General features: G+C 49.1%; 2 protein-coding genes and 1 long non-coding RNA gene across 3 annotated transcripts; 1 reads left to right on the top strand and 2 right to left on the bottom strand.

Annotated features, from left to right (window-relative positions):
- The first annotated feature begins 405 nt into the window (after positions 1–405).
- LOC135383642 (uncharacterized) lies at positions 406–4665 on the top strand. The gene is made up of 4 exons (XM_064613024.1): positions 406–650; positions 1315–1399; positions 1488–1976; positions 2577–4665. Exons 1-4 carry the CDS (start codon positions 450–452, stop codon positions 4574–4576), a joined length of 2775 nt encoding a protein of 924 aa, XP_064469094.1. The 5' UTR covers positions 406–449; the 3' UTR covers positions 4577–4665.
- Positions 4666–5987: 1322 nt separating this feature from the next.
- LOC135384729 (uncharacterized) lies at positions 5988–11411 on the bottom strand. Its single transcript, XM_064613917.1, has one exon. The coding sequence runs from the start codon at positions 11409–11411 to the stop codon at positions 5988–5990; it is 5424 nt and encodes a 1807-aa protein (XP_064469987.1).
- A 6162-nt stretch (positions 11412–17573) lies between these two features.
- Positions 17574–21827, bottom strand: LOC135385513 (uncharacterized). The gene is made up of 3 exons (XR_010420436.1): positions 21601–21827; positions 18612–18666; positions 17574–17941 (listed from the first exon to the last, which is right to left on the bottom strand). It is a non-coding gene; the product is annotated as an uncharacterized LOC135385513 (long non-coding RNA).
- Positions 21828–23223: the final 1396 nt, after the last annotated feature.

The raw sequence follows: 23223 nt of genomic DNA, 5'->3' as shown, positions 1-23223 counted from the left end.
TGCGGGCATCAAATTGTTCCGCAGTAAACATGGCGGGCAGTCTTGATCAAACTGGCGATAAAAATTAATTTTTATGTGATTCACACAACATACGGTGCACATTCCTGTTTCATTTCCTCTGTTAATTGGTCCTCTTTCAGGTAAAACATATCTTTTTCTGTTCATTTTCTTTCGTGAAAAAACAAACAAATAAACTGTGGTCCCGCTACGGAAATACATCCCAAAGGACATTTTCAAAACCGCCATTTTCTGACTTTACGCTCTACTATTTAAAAAAACGCACCAGTCACACGGCTTCTTTATTTTCTTTTGGATTCTTTTGGATGTGCTTGGCACAAGTTATATCAAGCAGCCATGCCAAGTTCACTTGGCTTGTCAAGTGCTCTGTTGCACGTTGCACGCGACCACGTATACGCATATTGTGTTCCAAGCATCTAGCGAGGTTCACCATGCCAAGGAAGAACAACCCCGGAGAACAAGAGGGAGCGGACGAACTGAAGCACACGAAGAAGCTTAAGAAGTCGAAGAAAGCGAGGGATCAAGATCACAGAAAGAAGGCGCCGGTCTCCCCGGCAAGTCTACAAGAACCATCTGAGAGAAAACAGGCGATGACGGGGGAAACGGACTTGACAGCCGCCGTTAGTGCCCAGGTGAGCCAGGGACATTAGGATGTTCCAATGTTGTCTTCCATGTGATAGTCGTGTTATAAATTGTAAGAAGGGTAACTTCATGTGTCCTGGTATTTACACCTCAGGCCCATGACTGAACCGTTAACGACTTCCTCGTGAATCCTGGTACTTGTTTCCCCGACGACGTTTGCAAGCACTCCAGAAATCACATGCATACGCTTGAGAAACAAAATAGGCTTACTTTATGCACTTTTGTAAACAAATAATGTCAATGTTCGACAGCGCCACCAATTTGGTGGACTTGAACTACTATAGGGGCGAACAAGGTCGCGCCCGAAAGCAACGGTCTTGAAGGGATTACAATGGTCCCTGAAAGAAACGAGACTTTCGGTCCTACTTTTCTTTCAGTAGGAAGCAGCGAAAAAGTGCCCATTCGTGGAACCCAGCCCTCCCCCTTCCGATTTGTTTCGGTTTCAGTCTGTCTACCAATGTCATGATGTATGCGAATGATGTTTGTATGTACTGCGAACCCTTGAAGGGAATGTGTGGTAACGCTTTGATAATGGGAATCCTAAGACGACGTACGAAGTCAAATAATGTGTGAAGTGTTAGTATGCTCGAAATTTTCATGTCCAATGCACTTTTACTGCGTGCCTTGGCTAAATAAGCTCTGCATTTCACTAAGGGTTCAAAGCATACAAACAGCGAGGCATTACAGGAAGCTGACGTTGCTGAACCGAGTAAAGACACTAAGGCACCACTCAATGCAGGTGAGTCCGACGAGTAACTGGACGGAGTTCTGCCGAATTATCAGCATGCCTGAGCGTTGTGTCCATCTAACTGCGCATTACAACGCAGGTGCACCAAGTACAAACACCATACCACATGCGGAGCAGAAAGATCAACTGCTACGACCGCTTGCCACGGAAGCTAGAATACACAAGAAAGCAGCACGCAAGAGAGCAGAGGACGGTGAGAGGAACACAACTGAAGAATCCAGCTACATTCCGCCAAGTCCGCCCAAGAGATTGTTTCCGGACATTACATGCCTTGCCCCGGAAGAGGCGATGGAGGCCCTTCGAGACGACCAAGGGAGGTCCCATTGGGTTGCGAGCAAAGAAAGCAACTTGACGGCTGAAGGAGTTCGTTTGGCGTCTGCCATTGATCGCTTATCGAAAAAATTAGAGGAGGACAAAGAGGCAGGATTGGCGAAACAGAAAACCGCGCTCGGAAAAGATTCCCCCCCAGTTGCTAAGGGGCCGGTGGAGATGCCGAAGACGGAGAAAGAGCATTTTCACTCACCGGTGTTGAGTCCATTCATCAAACTCCATGCGAGGGTCTTCAAAGGTACGTACTAAGCCATATTTGAGCATGACATCCGTCATCTGCTAATATGTTCGAGGTTCAAGAAACCGCTAGGTGAGTGACCCTGTCACGTGGTGGTCGGCTCTATAGAGTTGCGGACAGACTTACATGGTGATTGCCGCTATAACTCTATCGTTTTTATAGCAATGATATTTAGTTGAGCACAATAGTATAATAATTACATGCTCCACTTAGAAGCTATAGATTAAAAAGAGACATGAAAGCCTGGAGCAGAGAGGGCAGCAGATATTGCAACGGATATACTCAAAGAGAGAAAATATATGTTAACGTTCCTACGAGGTTTATTGTACGGGAGACTGACGCTTGCTACGCCTTTATGTGTGACACAGGCCTGTGTTCGAGAGATAGAAAAAGATGGAGGTGTGCTAAACACCGTAGAATTCATTCAGGACGATGCCATGAATAGACACCAGTCATGGCCAGTGGAAAATCAGCTGCAGTTATTCGTTTTAGGACCGCAATCGGTAGCCAGATTACAAAGGAAAAGCTCTTTCTTAGGAACTCTTACTTACTGAGATTCCTCTATTGTTTTTTTTTTGTTTTTTTTTCAACGTCCTGCAGGAGACACGGGAGAGAACCTACATCTGTCAGCTCGGGAACAATTCACCGTTTGCGCGTCGAGCGTTATCTTTCTCCTCCCTGTCGTCATCGCCGTCGTGATTATCCTCAGGGTCAAATACGTTCCTTCCACGGCGATGGACTGCGGTAGCGGCGAGTGTTCCGCGGTCTTGCAAGACCTCATGTCGCAGATGGACCACAGCGTGGACCCCTGTTCTGACTTCTACAGCTACGTATGCGGGAAAACTTACGATAATTCCAGCTTCATCAAGCGCACTATCAACGCTTTCATTGAACATCTTAATTCTACCATTATGGAATCTCCCAAAATTGCTCCCTCTGACAACTACGGAATGAACGTCATGTTCAAATTGTACAGGACGTGCTATGATTTCATGACCGATTCGAGCATTACGTTCAGCCAAATAACGAACATCACCAGCAAGTTTCTGGACATCGATGTGGTTATAGCGAGTAAAGATATCGCTGACCTCATGCAGCAGCTTGTTCGTATTTCTCTATCGAAAGGGATATTTACCACCTTCAGCTTGCAGCTTCGAAAGAACGACACGCATACGTACATGTATTTCGCATCGGAAACATCTATACTGGAAAAGATAACAGCATTCAGCAAGTTAGACGACGACTTGGAGTCTTTCCTCTCTAAAGTCTTGGAAGGAACTCAAGGAATCGACAACGTTACCACTTACGCTCGCAGCCTCGTAGAGCGCGACAAGAAAGTTCATGACATCTTAAAAACACCGTCTGAATCAAAACATCACTCTTTTGAAGATCTTTCTCAGCTTCTAGCTTCATCCCCTGCTGTTCTTCTCGGCTTGGTTAACATGATCCTTCTGCCAGAACGGCGAGTCCGTTCAGTCCACGAAACTGTGTACGCTAAGGGACTACAGCAGGCTTTCGCGATACGTAGCTTAACTATGAAGGGTGTCATCTTGGAATGGTCGCTGTACTACGCGGCACACCTCATTGCCACCGTCCTTCGTTATCGCGACGTAAGACCCACCTTACCGATGACGACTGCTCGCGTTTGCCTTGGACTAACTCGCAACGTCTTAACTCATACTTGGCCCTACCTCGTCAACAACGCAGTTGTGTCGCGCAAGACACCACAGAAAGTCTCCCAGATTGGAAATTACCTAAGAATGACTATACATTCAGAAAGAATGAACAGTTGGTTGGATGACGGTACGCGAAGGACGATGGAAACGACACTGAATAATTTTCGCATCATAAGCTATCAAGATGAAGACCTAAAACGACTCAGAGGCGTAAGCTATGCAACATACTCGCCCGTTGAAGACAATTTCGTCACATTTTACCTGGGCCTCAAGGCTTTCGAAGCATTGATCCTTCAACATGCTCCGCCGTCTGAAGAAACTTTCGCGCTTAGTATTCACCAGCTTACTTCGAACCTAACTTTTGATGAGACACTGAACGCCATCGTTATTCCCGCCGCCTACCAGTCTGGATTGATGATCTACGTCAGCGACGCCATCCCGTTCTACTTCAATTATGCCACTTTGGGCGTGCGTATGACGCGAGAGATGATAAAGGGAGTTGGCTTACCAGAAGCGTGGACTGTAGCTACCGGTAGGAAGATCGCCGCATTTGTAGAATGCATTAAGCGAGTGCGCAGTACACTGGGTTTGCACGCGGTGGATTCCCAGCAAGAGTACCTCTGGAACGTGAGCGCCTTTGCGTGGACGTACGCTGTTCATTTGTCCTACGGTGCCGTCAGACACCTGATCAAAGAGCGAGGCGAAAGTATCTTTCATAGTAACTGGCCAACCGCGCAGACAATCTTCTTCATTCGTTACTGTATGATGTTCTGCGGGGATTCACAACAAGCGGACGGAGTACTAATTGCAAAGGAGCAGTGTCTGCTACCGCTACGAGCGAATCCGGAATTCATACACCATTACAACTGTGAAGAAAAGGAATGGTATAGACAAATTTCCTGTATATCCTCAATGTTTTCGTGATATTTAGTGCACGGCATGTGTGTCCTCCAGCCATGGGAACGTTTATCTACTTTCTTATGTAAAGGATGAATAAATCGATAGCTCGGGAGTGTCACATAGAGCTTTTAATGTCACCCCGTTTGTTCACTATGCAAGATATCGCTCGGTCACACGTCACTAAAATTTGTCCCTGAGGAAACTCCACCTTATCGCAAGGAGCCCAACTACCACCATCTGCTTTCTTGACTACCGGGAAAAAAAAAAAAAGAACAATTAGGAAACTTCCCGCATGCCACATTCATTTCTGTTTGTCCTGGTCAGTTATCCAGCCAGTGATCATTCAAGTATGCAACTGGTCGATGTGTCCTATGTGTAATAGGCAAATACACTACAACAATCATGTTAAGTTGCCGTAGCATTCTACACAACTATTAGAGAGCTTTAGTGTACAGGCCATCGAACCGTACCGCGTCTACCGATCGACACAACGAGCGCCAACCTGGCACACCCCTCCTCATCTCTGTTGCTAGCGTACCGAACCGGATGGATGGGCCCACCTTCTAGCGCTGCAATGTTGTTTATTAGCTTATATACGCCTGACACGCTTACCAGTACAAAACATTGGTAGAAGGACGAGGTTAAATGAGGCAGCTGCAGGCACCAATATGGAAAGCACTTTTCATAGATATCAGTGACATGTGTCCACACGATCGAGAACGCCGCGAACTGTGAAAGAGTTTTCCTGTTGCGGCATTCAGCGACGTTGTCACCTCGGTCCATATTTTCATCTCCCGGAAAGGAGGCTTGACAAGAACTTCTTGCAGCAGCGCAATATCGTCACGCACTGTAAATCTTTTTCTTGATGTTGGTTGTCGAACACGAGTGAACACAGCAGAAGAATCCGTGGAGGACGCCATCTTTGCTCCGGTGTGCCCCTTGTAAACGCGGTCGGTGAGGAGGCCACCGACTGGGTCCCGGTGAGCGCGGTACTTCTCACTCTTGGCCGCGCATGCACGGTTCTTCGCTTACGTCACGACCGAGCGTACCGCCGCCTGCCGCCCGGTGTATTAAAACGCTCTAATGACCCCATGCCGATAAACCATAACTCGCTCTATGTAGGCCCCACTTCTGTTCTGCTGTGGATGCGGCCGTTACTTCCATGTGCGGCGTGTCTGCGAAATTCGACGGTGTAGGCTCGTACGTTATTCAGTATCTGCAACGAGCCTTGCAATATGTTTTATCTCTCTCTCTCTGCAGTTTTTGTTGTTTATATGTCAGAACTTGAGCAAGATGTTTCGGTGACAGCTTCCTGTGTGTTAAGGATAGAGGAGGCTGACCCGACCGTATTCTACTGAAGAACGGTTTATTTTATTGCTCGTGCGAACCCGCTCGCTCGCTCATCTTCCTCCAGTGCCGCCCCCTTCCGGCATACTCAACATCCTCCCGCGGCCGCGTTGGACGAGTCAGCTTCCAGCAGGTACAAACGTTGGGGAGGACGCCGGAGCTGTTGACCATTCGGGAGAAGTACTTTGAAACAGCGCTCGACACCATCTCTTCCTGGGAAGGAACCAACTATGCGTCCGAGTTTCCAAACCAAAGGTGGCAGTGCATTGTCCTCCACTATCACGACGTCGCCGACGCGAATTCGTGGATGTGCCCTCGGTTGACTGTGGTGTGCAGAACGCAGAAGCAGGAGATAGTCCTTCTTCCAACGAGTCCATAACTGCACAAGAAGAGCCTGTCTATGTCGAACTCTGCGACGAAGACCTGCAGGCGTGGAACGGGGCACCTCTAACCCCATGCTGGCCGGTAAGGCTACGGCGCGCCTTCCGATCAAGAAGTGGGAAGGAGTCAGAGCCTCGCAGTCCTCTGTGTCGTCGGCAAGCTGGGTGAGGGGACGGCAGTTGACGGCCGCCTCAACTTCGAGTAGTACGGTGAGAAGCCCCTCATAGCAGAGGCTACTGCGCCCTAGACAACGTTTCAGTGCGTCCTTGATAGTACGAATGAGCCGTTCCCAAAAACCGCCCCACCAGGGCGCACCTTCAGCGATAAACTTCCACTGGATGCGGAGGGAACTGGCATGGTCTTGGACAGAGTCGTCGAAGAGCGCGCGCAGTACTTTAGCGCAGTAACGGAACGTCTTGGCGTTGTCGGAATAGATGGTGGATGGCACACCCCGTCGCGAAGCGAAGCGGCGAAAGGCAAGGAGGAATGTTTGTGCCGTCATATCAATCGTTAACTCGAGGTGGATCGCTCTTGTCACTGCACACGAGAACACAACTATGTACACCTTCCTGTCAGTGTTTTGTGACGCGCGGCAGTACAGTGGTCCGCAAAAGTCAATCCCAACGACGTCAAACGGCATGGTTTCGGTTATCCGGTCCCTCGGTAACGGTGCGGGAGGAGCAGTCTCCGGACGCAAGCGTCTACGACGACACGGCAAGCAAGCGTTCAATACCCGCCTCACTGTCCGACGTCCTTTCAGAATCCAAAACCTGGAGCGGAGTTCGATTAAAGTTAGCTGGACTCCTCCATGAAGAAGGCGGATATGTGCTGCTTCAACCAGAAGCTCAGTGAACCGGTCGTTGCATGGTAGTATCATAGGATGCTTCAACTCCTCCGAAGCATCAAGGGCCTGCAGGCGACCACCCACACGAAGCAAACCTTTCTTGTCAAGGAAGGGCTGTAAAGTCAGAATACTGGAAGCAGACTCGACAGGTTGTCCGACCTCTAACGTAGCGACTTCTGAAGGAAACGCAGAGCGCTGAACAAATCGTATCCAGTACAACTCTGCCTCACACAACTCCGCGGCTGTTAGCGGTCCGGAGGAGGACGTGGTGTGGAGTGACGCATTACGAAGAAACCTTTTGATCCAAGCGGTGACTCTTAGAACCTTAGTAAGGCGTCCGTAATCATTAATCCTAAGGAGTGGATCGTGCAAATGAGGAGAAGTCGGCAAGCTTAAGCTCTGACAGGCAGAGGTGAGTCCAGTGCGCAAGTCATCGTGCCTTTGACTAGGGCAGAGATCTGTAGGCCAATCCACCTGAGGATTGGTCAACCACGCAGGTCCGGCCCACCAAATTGTCTTGCGCGAAACAAAAGACGCTGGCTCGCCACGGGTAAGTAAGTCTGCTGGATTATCCTGGCTCCGGCAGTGGTGCCAGTGGAATCCTCTGGTTAGGCGGCGAATCTCGGACGAGCGGTTTCGTACAAATACTTCCTGGCGGACCGCGTCACCACATATCCAGTGCAATGCGACCGCAGAGTCAGTCCAAAGGTGAACCACGGCCTGTGAGAGCTCGGGAAGTTGTCTGACATAGTGGCATAACCTGGCTGCCAACAAGCAGGCCAATAGTTCCAGCCTTGGAATCGAAACGGGCCGTAACGGGGCTATGCGACCTTTACTCATGAGGAGCTGTGAAGCGAAACTGTTCTCAGACATGACGCACCTCACATAAACGGCAACCCCGTATGCCATTGGGCTTGCGTCGCAAAATACGTGAAGCTCCTGTCCTTTTGCGCCTTGCGTTGCAGGAGATATGACACAACGTGGGACTTCGAACGATGAAAGTTCGCTAAGCTCGGACGTCCAGGTCTTCCAGTGTTCATGCACGTCCTCAGGTAGAGCTTCTTCCCATGTGCAATTGCGCCGCCATAGCTCTTGGAACAGAAGTTTGGCGCGGACGAGAAACGGTCCAAGAAGCCCAAGAGGATCAAACAGCATCGCAAAGGTCTGAAGTACAAGTCGCTTGGTAGCTGGCTGCGTAGCAACGTAAGATGACACGTTTTGAGTGGTCATTACGATAGTGTCAGCAGATCGGTTCCACGGAAGACCAAGCACCTTGCATCTAACCAACGGTTGACCGATGTCGTCGAGGGAGACACCGTCTGCACGAAATTGCTCGTTCAACGTTTCGGAACTGGAGCACCACTTTCTCAGCTCCATGCTGGCGTCCGCCACAATAGCACGGGCTGTTTGGTAAATGTGGAGTGCTTCAGGTTCGGTTGAAGCGCCGATAACTAGATCATCCACGTAAAAGGCTCTTTGTAGACGCGATGCGATTTCTGGATGAATAGTCTTCCAAGATTCAAGGTGATGCATCAAAGTTGCAGACAGTAGAAATGGGCTCGACGAAGCTCCAAATGGCACCCTCGTATTACGCCACTCGACGATGGTTGGGCAAGGATCGTCACTACTGGGAAGTCGTTCGATCCACAAGAAACGAAGAAGGTCTCTGTCTTCTCGTCGGACGTGAATTTGCAGGAATGCCTTGCGAATGTCGGCGGTCATGACGATGTGATTGCACCTGAACTGCAGAAGAAGTTGCAGCAATTCTGCACCGAGCGTTGTGCCCTTGTCCAGCATATCGTTAAGCGAATGACTTCCCGGTTCATGCGAAGAGGCATCGAACACGACACGAACCTTGGTTGTCACCGCTTCCCGCCGTATGACTGCGTGGTGAGGAAGGTAATACACATGACGGGCACCTTGGTCCGACGGCTCCACTCGCTCCGCATGACCCTCGTTGAAGTACTCGCTGATTGTGCGGTCATATTCTCGCAGCACGTCCGGATGAGCTTCGAAACGTTTAAGTTGACGCTGTAGCCTTGCTTCAGCAACGGGTCGGTTCGTAGTGGACAAAAGGTAGGGCGCCTTGACCATCAAGGGAACGACGTATCGTCCCTCTTCCTTGTATACTGCGCTCTGAAACTGGTCAAATGCCGTGCGCTCCTCGGTAGCTTGGGAATGAGCTGAATCGGTTATGCCAATTGCATCAAGTCTCCACATCTCCGAAGGGTCTATCACTTTTTCGTCACCGCAAGCGATGTTGAAGTAGCCTAAAAAGAGTGCGACAGTGTTGCCGCACATGGGTGCTGGAAGGCTGGAACTTGAGTTGACTCCTTGGACCACCCAGCCGAACATTGTCTCCACGGCACACATGCGGTCGCCGAGGCGCTCGGTACGTCCCGTAACCACGCTCCAGTAGAAGTCTGAGCCGATAAGGACGCTAATGACAGAGTTTTCCCTCGTACAAGAATTAGGTTCGTCGGCGAAGAGCAGATTCTTCCCACTGAGTTCCGGCAGATCCGTGGCCAAGGTAGTTGTTACGGTACATACTTCTGGAACCTCCAGCGCTTCTAGGGTGACTGCATTAGAGGTAAATCGGCTGCTAAGAGTGAGCTTGACTCTTCGGCAATGGTACCGTCGCGGCCGACTCGTGTTTCCGAACGTAAGTACGGTGAGGTCCTCCTGTTCTTCACAAGGAAGATGCAGCTTGTGGGAAAGATCGCTCCGTATAAACGTTCTCTGGCTGCCGGTATCGAGCAGTAGTCGCACCATGACGTTGCCGCCTTCTCCAGACGCCCATACTGTCGCTGTCTGTAGTAATATCGGGTGACCGACCCCGCTGCTCGTATGAGTCGCAGCCACGGTAGCTGTAGCGTGCTGTGGGCTCTGTGGTCCAGATGTGGACTGGGAGTTCGAGGCCCCGAGGGCGGATGACGGTTGTAGACACCTTGCGTCAGGTCTCTTCCATAGGTCGCACAGTACCGTCAGATGGCGGCTTGAACAGGCCCGACATCTCAGTGTCGCTGCAGTGCGGCACTGACGAGCCATGTGCCCACGCTTGCCGCACTTGAAGCAGCAACGCCTTGCTGACAGTCTCCTTCGCTTTTCATCGGTTGATAAGGAGGCGTGGCACTCCTGGGTTGTGTGACCAGACTGGTCACACAAAGGACACGTGAGCTGGTCGGGAGGGGCGGACCCTGTAGCTAACGCCAAAGCAGACGGAAGGTGGGAGGAGCTCCGTGAATTCACTCGTTCGGTTGATGCGAGATTCGAGTTTTCTTTCACGCGTGCTGCCTTGGTCTCCTCTCTGCTCTCCACTTGGACCCTCAGAAATTCCATGGCAGTGTTCACTTCTTCGGCACGAGAGCCTGCTGCGGAGCTGGACGGTGCATCTTGTTTATCTTGCGTCTTCAAGCGCTGTCCGTAAAGAACAGCGATATCTTCCGGTAGGGAACGCATGAGGACCCGATGGAGAACTACTGCGTACTCCGCTGCAGGAACACCAAGACTCTCGAGGCAGCTGGTGCGGAACTGAATCTGTTCGTAGAGGTCCCGGAGCCGAGTTATCTGAGACGAACATGAGATAGGCGCGATGGCAAGAAGGCTATCAATATGTTCATCGACAAGAGCGTCGGTACGGCCAAACCGCTCGGTGAGCACGCTCACCGCCACCGGGTAGTTGGTTTCGTTAAGGCGAATCCACTCGACTGCACGCCTTGCAGATCCACTCAAGTATGTCTTCAGGTATTGGAATTTCTCTATGTCGGGGAGATCTGGACGTCGATGGATAGTTGCTTCGAAGTGTTCCCAGAACCCCTGCCATTCACGGAGCTCACCAGAGAACACCGGCACTTGGAGTTTCGGTAGATTAACCCGTTGCGGTCCAGAGCGCGAGCTGCTCGCAGTAGCGTTCGGAGCGGCATTGACGGTACCGGACCCTTCGCCTGAGCGCTCTCCTGATTGGTCTTGGGTAGCGGTACTAGACAATGTAGCGCTAGATGCGGTACGAGAACTCAGAAGGAACCGAATCCGACTTACGCAACGGCAAATTTTTTCGTGGTAATCGAGAGCGGTGCTGATTTCTTGCTCGTAGGTGTCGTCGTCAATGAGCTCTGCGACTTTATCATTCAAAGCGGTAAGAGTCCTGTCCTTGTCGAGTAGTTCATCCAGGGTTACCTGCAAGTCAGACGGGGCCGCCGAGGGCTGTTGCAGGAGTTCGGTAGCGGATGACAGGCACCGCGTCACGGCGCCACGAAGGACAGCTCGGTTACGGCGAAGCTTCTCCATGGGTGAATATATGAGAGATCAGCCTTCTCCCGGGTTTCGGCACCAATTGTTAAGGATAGAGGAGGCTGACCCGACCGTATTCTACTGAAGAACGGTTTATTTTATTGCTCGTGCGAACCCGCTCGCTCGCTCATCTTCCTCCAGTGCCGCCCCCTTCCGGCATACTCAACACTGTGGGAATAGCAAGGCTTCCTCAGCGGTTTGTCAAGTCATTGGCTTTCGAACAACAGCTTTATTTTATACTAACTTGAGTGTTTCAACACCAGAGGCAGTACAATACCCGAGCCCGAATGTTCGCGGTAGTTCGCGGAACTTCGCAGTGAGCGTCGACGTCCTACAGTGTCGAGAAAGGAAAGCATAAGAGGAGGGGCGTAGCAAGGAGTACAGAGGGCCATCAAAAAAAAAAAAAAAATTCAGGTTAAGACGTCTGATGAAAATGTGTGTCATTTTACCGAATAGCGCGAAAGGTTTTGATGTGTACAATTTGTTTCCCAGAAAAAGAACTCACATAAACATGGCTCCGCGCGTTCACCCTTAACTCGCCACTCCGGGTATAACGAGGAGGAGGAGATATGATGCTACGTCACCGATGACGTTACAAGGAAAACTCGTTCTGGTTCGCCGGTCAGTAGGGGTCAGCGCCTTGTCCCTTTGCCGCCGTAAACCATTTTTGCCAGTTCTCTCGGAGAATTTGGGATAGAAGGAGGGCCGAATCATGACCGAGCCAATAGCAATGCTTTTTCAGAACCCCGAAGAGCCGAGTAGCAGACGACAGCGGAGCAGGAGACATTTCTCTGTACCAATCAGCGAGCGTGATCCTTGTAGCGCAAGCGCGAGGTCCCAGGCTGCTCACAGGCTGGTGCTGCTCTCCACCGCCGTTGCGCACTGTCGCTTTTTGCGGAGTACTTTAAATTCAATTTCTGGGATAATTATGACTCTGTGGTGTGGATTACTTCGCATGGTGCATCTTACTGGGTTTTATAGGAAGAAAACAGGATGTTAAAAATGACTTCTGTGCTACTTTAAGGCATGACAGTGCATGGTGACATTTTCCACGTGACCAGAGTGGCGGCAGCTTAAGAGAGTCTGCTTGGCGTAAGCGATAACGCATCCTCCACAAGAGGGGGCGTTGCATCAGCTCTTCGATGTATAGATGTGCAGGGAGCATCAGTTGCCCACTGGTGCGAGGCCACAGGTTCCATTAAGTGTCCAGAAATGACCGATGGTCAGCTCTTAGTGGGTGCAATACTCGCCTATCCGCTAGAAAAGAGTTGCATCTGCGGCGCGGTGAGCCTGCTGACTCCTCACGACCCGAAAGTTTGCCGGAACACACCGGACAACTATACCATCTTCGATATGCTGCACCAGTGCACACTGGTGCGCCCTGGTGCGGCAGCACATCTTCGATAAACCGCACCGGTGTGCACCGTGCGTCTCAGATTAACGGGGTGCACCTGCTCGGTCCGCCGCCTTGTTGCCTCGACGCGCACCGAGAAAATCGGCCGGACGACGGAGTGCAATCCCAAGAACGACTGCGACAGGCGGGAGCCGCAGACGCCATAGAACACGTACGTCACGGCATCCGTGCGTAATTACGTGCTGCCTTGTGTAGGAGTTTCTTTCCAGCTCATTCGACGGCGATTATATAGCAAAAAAGGGTACTCATCATTAATTAGAAGTCGGCCCAGGACGCACATTCCCCCAGGGCGTGAGTCGTGACGTTGCCCACATACGTGAGGCCGACAACGGCATGCCCTATCACCACCACCACCACCATCATTAATTAGCTATTAATGCGTGAGCATTAGAGTCCTCGGTACGCAAGAATCGCGTCGTGGTCGGTCTGTAGCCACGGCGCGGCGCGCATGCGCGGTGAGTGGAGAGGGAAGGAGAGGGCGCGTGGAGAACGCGCGACCCGACGCTGCGCATCGGTCAGTGCAGCTGTGTGGTCGACAGGTTCTCACGTGTCATCGTGGTCGCGCCAAGCTGTGCGTACGAGCGCTGAGGAAAAAAGGCAGAGGCTGCGAGACAGGCCGCCAAGCTGAGTCAGAGGAAGCCCGAAAGGCTCGTTTGGCTGCGGATACTGTCTTCCGTTAGCGTTGTGTAGGGTCGTGTGAAGGGTGGTTGAAGAGATGTGTAGCGTTGTATGAAGGGGAGGCCTCAAGAGGTTTTCAAGTTTTAATACTAACACATTTCCGTCGGATCCACCAATGGATCGACAATGTTTATTTAGCTGCGATTGTGCCATCGTTAGCTAATATTTTCTTTAGTCTACAAAAAGGTATGCCGCGTTGATATTTGCATTGTCACCACGTGTTGCTACGCAGATCTGAGACGTGCTGATCGAAACGTCATAGCCAAAAAGCAGAACCTTTCAAATTCCCCCCGAAACACCAGGTGCCTCTTGCTACGAGACCCGCCATGGTGCAGGTTTATCTTCGATATTGCCCTTGCTCTGGGTGCCACCGGTGTAGAGCACTCCGCACTCTACTGGTTTCCGGGCAACCCTGGTGCAGCGTTATCGAATATGCTATCAGAGACAACTCAAGTGCTGCTGGCACAGACGTCTATCTTCGCTTCTTGAGAAAAAGGCGACAATGTGGTGGTGGTGGTGAAAGGGTTCGCCGTTGTCAGCCTCACAGAAGTGGGCAACGTCACGACTGACGCCCTGGAGGAATGTGTGGCCTGGGCCGACTTCTAAGGGAACTGTGCCGACATATGTCTGACAGCGTCTGAGGAAAATCAAGAAAAAGCCCCAAACAGCACAGTCGGCACCGGGTACCTCCCAATCTCGACGCGACATGGCCAGTACGCTAACCAGTGAGCTACGCGAGCTGGTAAGGGAAGAAGGAAGGCACAAACGGCGGTCTCATTCGAGCATGAGCGATGCGCCGGATGAATCCACCGTCCCTTTTACGAGCATACGGCTCTTTATCTCCATTTTTCTTGTCATTGTCCGCCATTGCCAAGGGGTCTGTGCTGGCACCCCTGCTTCTTAAGATGTTTGTCAATGACATATGTATGAAGGCAATGACATATCTGTGTTAGGCATTCCAAGATCAATATGCTGCTGATATCAGGCTTTACCGATGCATCACGTCAGAGAGCGAGTGCAATTTGTTGCAGGAGGATACCCCTCCTATATTCTCCTCGTCTGCGAGCAATTTACTTACACCTGTCTAAGAGTAGTGTCATTTCGTTCATGAAACGATCTAGTGCATTGTTACATAATTCTACATTAGTCAGTTTTTTTAAAGAAAAAGCTATGAGAACAGCACAAATGTCGTTTTTGCAGTTGAGTTATACGGCTAGGCGGATATCCTCTCGAAGATGTATGCAACTACCAGATGACTAATTACCTAAAATTCGTTAATTAACTCTTTAATTAGAAGATTTCGGGCAAAAGCGAGATAGCAGAATGAGATACTATCCTCGTTGAAAGCCATTCCACGTTTAAAAAATCCTGAAACACGCATGTACGTTAAAATATCCATACCCGAATTTTGATATGCAAACGAGCCAGAAACTGAAACCACAGCGACTGGGAACGCAGGGAGCGTTACCTATACTGTTCCCGATGGGGCACGTGTACGCAGTCAATGCTCAGCATTCACCGATTTCTTATAAGTCAGATGGTAGCTCATCATATTCACTTCTTCACAACCTCCCTTCTACCACAGAGCAAGTCTATCCTGGCAAATGGCGTTAAGCTCTGTCTTCGCCTTCCTCGAGCGACGTCAAACGTGTTAGACTTTTCAAAGGCACGGGAACCACCTGTACCAGTTCTCAGGATACAAGAAACGCCCTTTCACTATACGCAGCTGGCAACCCACCACCATCGACAAACTCAGCTTCCAGCCATTACGAGACGTCATCTCACGAATCCGCCTTCATCCGAGCTATCCAGATACAACGTGGTCTTATTCCGAAGCACAAACCACATCCCATTCATTCCCAGATATCCCAACATAGGCTTTGCAGCCTCCTGACGTAAGAATGGATGTGCCTATAATAAGGGGAAAGAAATATATACCAACGCATGTCCCCCGCCAGTTCAGTCATGAGTTGGTACACAGCGCCGGAGGCAGAATACAGATTTTCACGGATGCATCTACGACGTCATCCGGCTTCTCGTGTCCGTTTGTCACCCCCGAAGGCGAATATCGAAAGAGCGGTACGGCTGTCTGACGTCACCTGTGCTTCGGCCGCCGATCTTCATGGGGTCCACATTGCGCAAAGTCCTATCCACTCCCAATCTTCTTCAGTTGCTTACTGCAGTGGTTCTCAAACTTCGCCGCCCCGCGGCCCATAAAAATACAGACGGCCTGACTTGACCACAAACTGGCCATTCAGTTTCTCACTTGCATGCGCTCGTTGATTAAACCAAATTACCAAAGCCCAGCGAAGTAAAACAAAAAAGTCAGGAATAAACATCCTGACATTTTTGTTTTACTTCGCCGGGCTTTGGTGCATGTGCCGTAGCAATGGTCACTCTCAGACAGTGCCAAACCAGTAAAAAAATAGCTTCGACTTTTAGTGATTTTTTTCGAGTAATTAACTGGTTTCGGTTTACAAATTTCTTGCGCGGAGCAGTGCAGGAATGCGCTCTTTAGCTAAACTATCCTGCGCTCAAATTCGTGTTTATCCGCTTGCATTGGTGGCGGGGAACCGCAAGATAAGGAACAGCCGCGAGCGAGGGTTTGATATGGCTTCTCGTTTTCTACTAAACTCGTAAACAGGATTGTGCACTGTTAAAACAGAACTTCACCACATAGCACGCTCCTAACCAACCATCATACTGAATGATATCATTCTGTATCATGATTTGTTCAAAACAGGCGGGAGGCGCCTATCTGGGACAAGATAATCTGTCCCAGATAGGCGCCTCCCGCCTGTTTTGAACAAATCATGACACAAAATGATATCATTCGGTATGATGGTTGGTTAGGAGCGTGCTATGTGGTGAAGTTCTGTTTTAACAGTGTGGTCGTGTCATTGGATGGGCCATACAGTGCGCCTTTATCGCCATAATGACAATCAGTTGCCAATGGCGATAAAGCTATTTGTGGTTTTATAAAAATAAATTATTTCTACCTATCTATCCTTCTGGAGATAGTACACAGTAATGCAATGATTACGGATTGCGTATTTCGCTACAAAAGGCCCCATCCATTGGCAATGCTACCCACGTTAACAGCAACCCACTTTCGTCCCGCGCGAAATAGCTTTATCGCCATTGGCAAGTGATTGTCATTATGGCGAGTGATTGTCTGTTCCTTTCCTTATCTTGCGGCTCCCCCACCACCAATGCAAGCGGCACTGATCGGTGCACTGCCCGCGCAAGGAATTTGTAAAACGAAACCAGTTAATTACCCGAAAAAATCACTAAAAGTCGAAGCTATTTTTTTACTGGTTTGGCACTGTCTCAGAGTGACCATTGCTACGGCACAGGCACAAGGCCCGCCGAAGTAAAACAAAAAATGTTAGGATGTTTATTTAATTAACGAGCGCATGCAAATGAGAAACTGAGCGGCCAGTTCGTGGCCGGCGCATCAAGGATGCTAACCGAAAAAAGAAAAAAAAAGGTTTCCCGATAGGTGGCGCCGTTTTGTAATTATTCAGCCGAGGGATTTTCGTGAAACGCCCTGTATATACAGGGTGTTTCAAAAAACGTATCATTCGGACTTTATAAAAAAACAGGGCGACGGAAAAATACGGGGTAAACGTGAGGCAACTGAATTTGCCATCTTTCAAAATATTTTCATTTGATTTTAATTAAAAGAAATTGAATTTCTTTAGTTGAACTCCAAAATTTCCCAAGTCAACCTAACGTTTTTTTTTTGTTTTTTTTTTTACAGAATTAGAGAGCCCGTAGCGAACTTAGTCAGATCCACCAAGAAATCCGCTCAATATTGCAAATGGTACTGCCCAAAAAAAGTCCCGAAATTGAGGCTTCAAAGTTCCGGGTATTCAACGGCGCACCAAATCAGTCCGAAAGATCCGCGGAGAGGAGGACATGCTCCTGCCCCCTTTCAACTTTCAACTCACCGTGTGATCATAAGTATCTATATAGTATTTCTTATTTCTGCAATACTTCCTTGACGTGCATAAAGCTCCTAAAATTACATCGTAACTCCGCAAGTAAGGCTCACGACAATATGGTAAGGCTTGGATGCCAAGAAGGCAATCACCAACCAATTCTCTGTTCGTTTATTCAGTGTTTATTTTCTCGTGCAAGAGCCAATAGTGCGAGCCCGAGTACTCGAGCTCGAAGAAACACCTTGTACTTAGCAGAAAATCTGAGGGTGCTGGACCTGATCCTGTTGTTTCGCTTCGAGCTGTTGTGCTGAATCAGTTCATATTTGTTTCTGGGTTATGTCGACATGCAAAAGGAGGTGGGTGGCGCAGACGCAACATCGGATTTTCACCTTGTTGCCCTTCAACATTCTTCAGTCCCCCTTGCACCTCCCGTTTCCATAAGCATCAGTGACGCACTGACAAAGGAAAGCGCAGTCACCATCGTCGCTGCACTGGAAATGGAAGGGAACAGTCACGGGTTATCTCTTTTTGCAAAACCGTCCTCCATGCGCATACATAATCTTCACTGAACCTAGAAGAAGACAATTTAGATAGCCGTGCTGATATGTGGCCAATAAAAGCGAACACCACCAGAATGGAAACTTTCATGAAATAAGGCCCATTCTCTCAGTTATCGTTGAGTGGATTCCGTACTTCTCAGTGCGAGATAGTAGCTTTGGCGAAAAAATGAAACACTCGAGCACATAATTCGGAAATACAATAAAATTACACATAGACGCTTATAAAATATCCTACTTGCATATCTTGCTTGCACATGAATTGTTTTGTCATTTCAGAGCCATCAACAGGCGATTTTTTTTAAACATAAAATGCGTTCACAGGTAGTATACTCCCACTGTCAGCGGAGTGCACTTGATCTGGTTGCCAGGGGTCTCTCAGCCTCTGTTCGTCATCTTTCCATAAACTCGTTGCCAGGTGTACACCACAGCATGTCATCGGTTATTGTTACGTTTGTAGCCCAACCACGAATTTTACAACTTTCCCACGGTTTCTCTTCCCGTCCCTCTGTTTCACACCAAGTAAGTACTAGGGGACCAGAGGAAGGAGATTCTCTCCGTAGCGTTGTTAAACAAATGTTGAAAATTATTCACGTCTACTTACTGAGCGATTTGGGCATCCAGCACTTCGGACTACGCGCCCCGCTTCCAGGAGTACACTGCAGAAGAGAAGCACAATGAGCACTCTACTGTACTCGTTCATGTAAAGGACTATAATATATATTACAGGACCACCATTGTAAATTAAAGATGCACACCTTAGAACCGGTCTCATTATGGGTCATTACTCGTGACCCTGTATGCGCTGCAACCAGTGTTGGGGTTTTGAATCCGAGGATTTGATTTAAATCCTGATTGAGGCCTGCAGGAAAGAGGGTGAATTTGATTTGGGATTTGATTTGCGGTAATGCATAGAACTTGAATTTGATTTGAGATTTGACGACAGATTCCTGCGGGATTTGGATTCGGATGGAATCACATTCAACCGAAAGGATTTGAATCCGGATTGAATCACGTTTTCTTGAAAGGATTTGAAGCCGGATTGAATCATGTTTTTCTGAACGGATTCGTGCCCACAGTGAAGGAGGATCCCACCATTTCAAGAAAAGCAAGCTGCGCATGCATGAACTTCACTCCTACCTTTGTTGACGCACGCAGTGCTCCTGCTCCCCTTTTTGCGCGTGTTTGGAGGCTGCTTGAAGAACAACCCCATCCCCCCCCCCCACACACACACAAAGTAGGGGTGGGGGGGTTCACCTTGATGATTTCGGTTTACCCGACACCTTGCCTTCTACAGCAGCTTACTGAACCTACATTCGCTCATCTTCTAGAAGAGGTTACTTATACTGGCGAGTGGCTCGGCGGGTATACGTTAAATTAACTGTCGCTGTGCGTGTCCTAGTGACGGGATACCTTCCGAAGTCCGAGAACTACGCGTGTTTTTGCAGTAGGACAGCGACTTAAAGGCGTTATCACACTTCTGCTTGCCTTTTGCTGTAGTAGTCCTGAGAAGGCCTTCATGATACTAGAAAGTTCAGCAACGGCACGCCGATCATCACCATTTCTCCCGGCTTTCTCTTTATTCTCGCGCCTGGCAGGATACCAATATAGTTTAAAGAAGCAGACGAAGGACAGGGTCTTGTTTCGCCATGGCGCTTGTCCTGAGACAAGTGGCTTACTTCCATGCCGTGCCTGCCGACTACATGTACCATGCGCGGGCGCAAAATATCTACCAACATCACCCGAGCAAGCACGCCGTAGTCAGCTGAGGGAAATCGGCGTGCTCGGCCTCGAGATCCGGTGACCCTATAGAGCCGATGACTTCCAACCCGCCATTGTTCGTCATGTGCGAAAGAGTACGTCAGATACGAAACTAGTGTTTGAATCGTCTGGGCTACATCTGGACGCTGTTGTCCACCGCGATGGAATTCGCAGGTGGTGGCAGTGCGCAAGCTGCTGCGTGTTTTCCAGAACAGCCCTACTGTAGTGGGAAAGCTTTCTGCGTGCAAAAAGGAACAGCTGACGAACTACGACATCAGAGTGCTTGGTGAGAACAGGAGTTGTAGTGGCACTTCATCGCACTGGAACCAGGAAAATGCAATAATGGCCGCGTACTTTCAGGGAACCCTGTAGCCATTCTTTCTCCCTTTGAAGAAGCCACGAACGTTCTCCAGCGTGACCACGAAACCGTGGGCCTTCTGCTTTCCGCGATAGAGAATCTCGAACAGTCCCTGCTCCGAATGAAAGAAGAAACCATTCCAGTCTTGAGTGGTGTTGTGTCATCGCTTTTGCGAAGTTTGAGGAAGAGGTTTGTCACGGCGGGGGATGATGATCATTTCCTGGCCGGCGCTCTTCTTGATTTTAAGGTAGGTTATGCTTCTCTTCATACATATTTAATTAATGATCCAGTTAAAGTTCTAAAATGCTCCTCATTACAATTTCAGTTAGAGTGGTGCACAGATGCACAGACGAGGGGCTCCGGGTGCGAATGAAGGAGCGCCCACTAAGCTTTGCTCCACCTGAGTTGGACGGCGCCGCACAAAGTCAGAAAAAGTAACGCTCGCTGTTTTCTGAGCTGACGCGCTCATCGTCGTCTTCAAGCGGAAGCCGAAGCGCCAAAGCGTATGAAGAAATGACACAGAGAGCACTGTCGATGATGACCAATCGCCCCTCAAGTTCTGGAGTGAAGCGATGTCCGGCTCGCGATACCCTATGCTCTCCGCGGCCGTGAAACAAGTATTTTCAGTACCTGCCACTTCGGGCGCCGTTGAACTCGTGTTTTCCGCCAGAAATCTTATTAAGTCGGCTAAAAGGAACAGGCTCCACCCATCCACTTTAGAGTACCTGGTGTTTTGGACAAAAAACAGGTTACATGGACCTTGTTTTTATGTCCTCATCGTTCGAATAAAATAGCCATTGCAGTTATACCTCAGGTGGTTCATTTTCCTGACGGCTGAAATATCAAATGCTGTCTGCTAGAGCTGCAGTCGAGGCCCAACTGCCCACGTTAGGCCGTTGTTCCTCGCAGCACAGTGGAGCTCCATACGCCGCACCGCGTTAATTTGGCTTTCTTGGCCATTCCCGTACCTTTCATTTAAGTGTTTTGGCTAAACCATACGCTCCGATTTGGTTATGGATTTGACAAGTCCGGATTTAAAAGCGGATTTGATTTGGCATCCCAAATATGAATCCGAATTCAGAATGATTTGATTTGCCAGCAACATTTGAAATCTGGACTTGATTTTGATTTGATTTAGCATTATCAGTAAAGCTAGGATTTGATTTAAATCCGATTTGTTTCCACAAATCCCCAACACTGGCTGCAACTGTGTGTGTCACAGAAGTTAGAAAGGCGTTGCGCATATATGTATCTGGTCATACGTATGTTCGCGAAAGCCGAAAGACACATATATTTCTAGTAAGCATCCGAAATCTGTACATGCATTCCACTAAGCCCTTGTCATACCAGAGAACATGAGTGGGAGCTCGTATTCCGTTGATAAATCGAGGCAACAGTAGACTTTTTAGAATATTTCGTGATCAAGTCCATAAGTGACATTGTACACAATGTTGCGTCACGTTAAGATCCTCACCTGGAGCAAAGCAGTACGAGCAGCACAAGCACTAGCGTCCTCGTTGAAGTTTCCATGGTAGATGTGCCGTCCTGCCTACGCGGTGTCAGCTTTATCTACACCGCATAGAATTTCCCTACTTGACGCAGGTACTGATACGAACCGTCTGCTCACACAGGACGTATCGCAATGTGCTTCCGCGTGACGCCGACAAGCGAGCGAGCGTAACGACGTTGGCTGCCGTACGCAACGTATGGCGGGTATAGCGTGCTCTGGCAGCGGTGGGCACGCGTCGTACTATTAAGTAGAACGTGCTCTACCCTTGACGTTGAGCGACTGCACATGTTATACCACAATAGTGCGTTTTAGTAAACGGACGCTTTCGCCTTTGCGTTCGTAAGGGGTAGCGTGGTGGTTCTGCGCAATGCTCAAAGCTCCGATTGTGTTTTGCGCGTGCGCAGAACCACCAACGTTATCCCTTACGTCCAAAGGTCTTAGCGTACGATATACTAAAACTCCCTGTTCCTTCCCGCGGTTCGCTATGTACACGGACATCGCAATGGTAATGCACGAGCCCAAGGAAAAGCATCGGAAGTTATCGTATCGTTTCAGGCCACGTGTTCCTTACTGTCTATCGCACTCTGATGCAATTTCTTTATTCTACGTTACCAGGGTATGCATACATATCGGTCCGATGAACGGAGATTCGGTCGACCCCCTGGTAATATAAAAGAGTTTTAGTGAACCGTGCACTATCGCTTCTTGTACCCCACGATAAGATACTACGTGCTCAACGTCCGAGTGGGACGTTCCAGCGGAGCGAAAACACGTTCTGGTCTACCGGCCTATCGCCCCTTTCAGCGCTATCGATGCTGGAGGCTCCAAGCGGTCATCTATAACTGAGTCGCACGATTTTACAGCCGAAATGTAATAACAACTGACAAGATGATATTATAATAATACAATTTAGAAGTGAGTTTACACGAAAGGCGTGAAAATGCTATTAAACGAGATTTATTATTATTTATTATTTTTAATATTTGATATGTTGTATTGCAGCATGTACAGGGTGCGCGCAGATAACCTCCACTGGCATTTGCACACGTAGCTCGTTCTCTGCTTACCTGACGAACTTCCCGTGCCGCACTATGGCGCATTTATTCGTGCGAAAGTACAGAAAAATCGTGGGAGTCATACTCAGCGTAAAATATAAACGAAGCGACGACAACATCGGCTTCCGTGTATCAGAATAGAGCAACATGGCGGTCTCATGAAAGTTGTATTCGGGTACCGCTAGGGGAGCTATGGGTGTACAAACCGAAATGATGTCCCATATGGATTCTCATCGGTAGTGCCCCTATAGCGGTACCTGCACGCAACTCTTCCGAGGTCGCCACGGTGCCATGTTTTGCAGATGCACTGCAGATTGCGCCAGCTACTACTACCAACCAGCTACTACTTCTCAAAAGTCGAAGTTTAATTTTGTGATATTTCCGTTTCACACAGACAAACAATATGTTGGGAGAATAGTGTGTCAGACACGTCGATATTTAATGGCACAAATTCGGTGAGATTGGGAAAACACCAGATTTAATCCGAAGTGACACGTTAACATTAGAGAGCTTAGTGAGCTTAGAGTGCCTA

Source organism: Ornithodoros turicata, chromosome 2, assembly GCF_037126465.1.
Source record: "Ornithodoros turicata isolate Travis chromosome 2, ASM3712646v1, whole genome shotgun sequence".
Lineage (NCBI taxonomy): Eukaryota > Metazoa > Arthropoda > Arachnida > Ixodida > Argasidae > Ornithodoros > Ornithodoros turicata.
The sequence above is the reverse complement of the archived record's forward strand: the minus strand, read 5'-3'. Positions and strand labels throughout refer to the sequence as shown.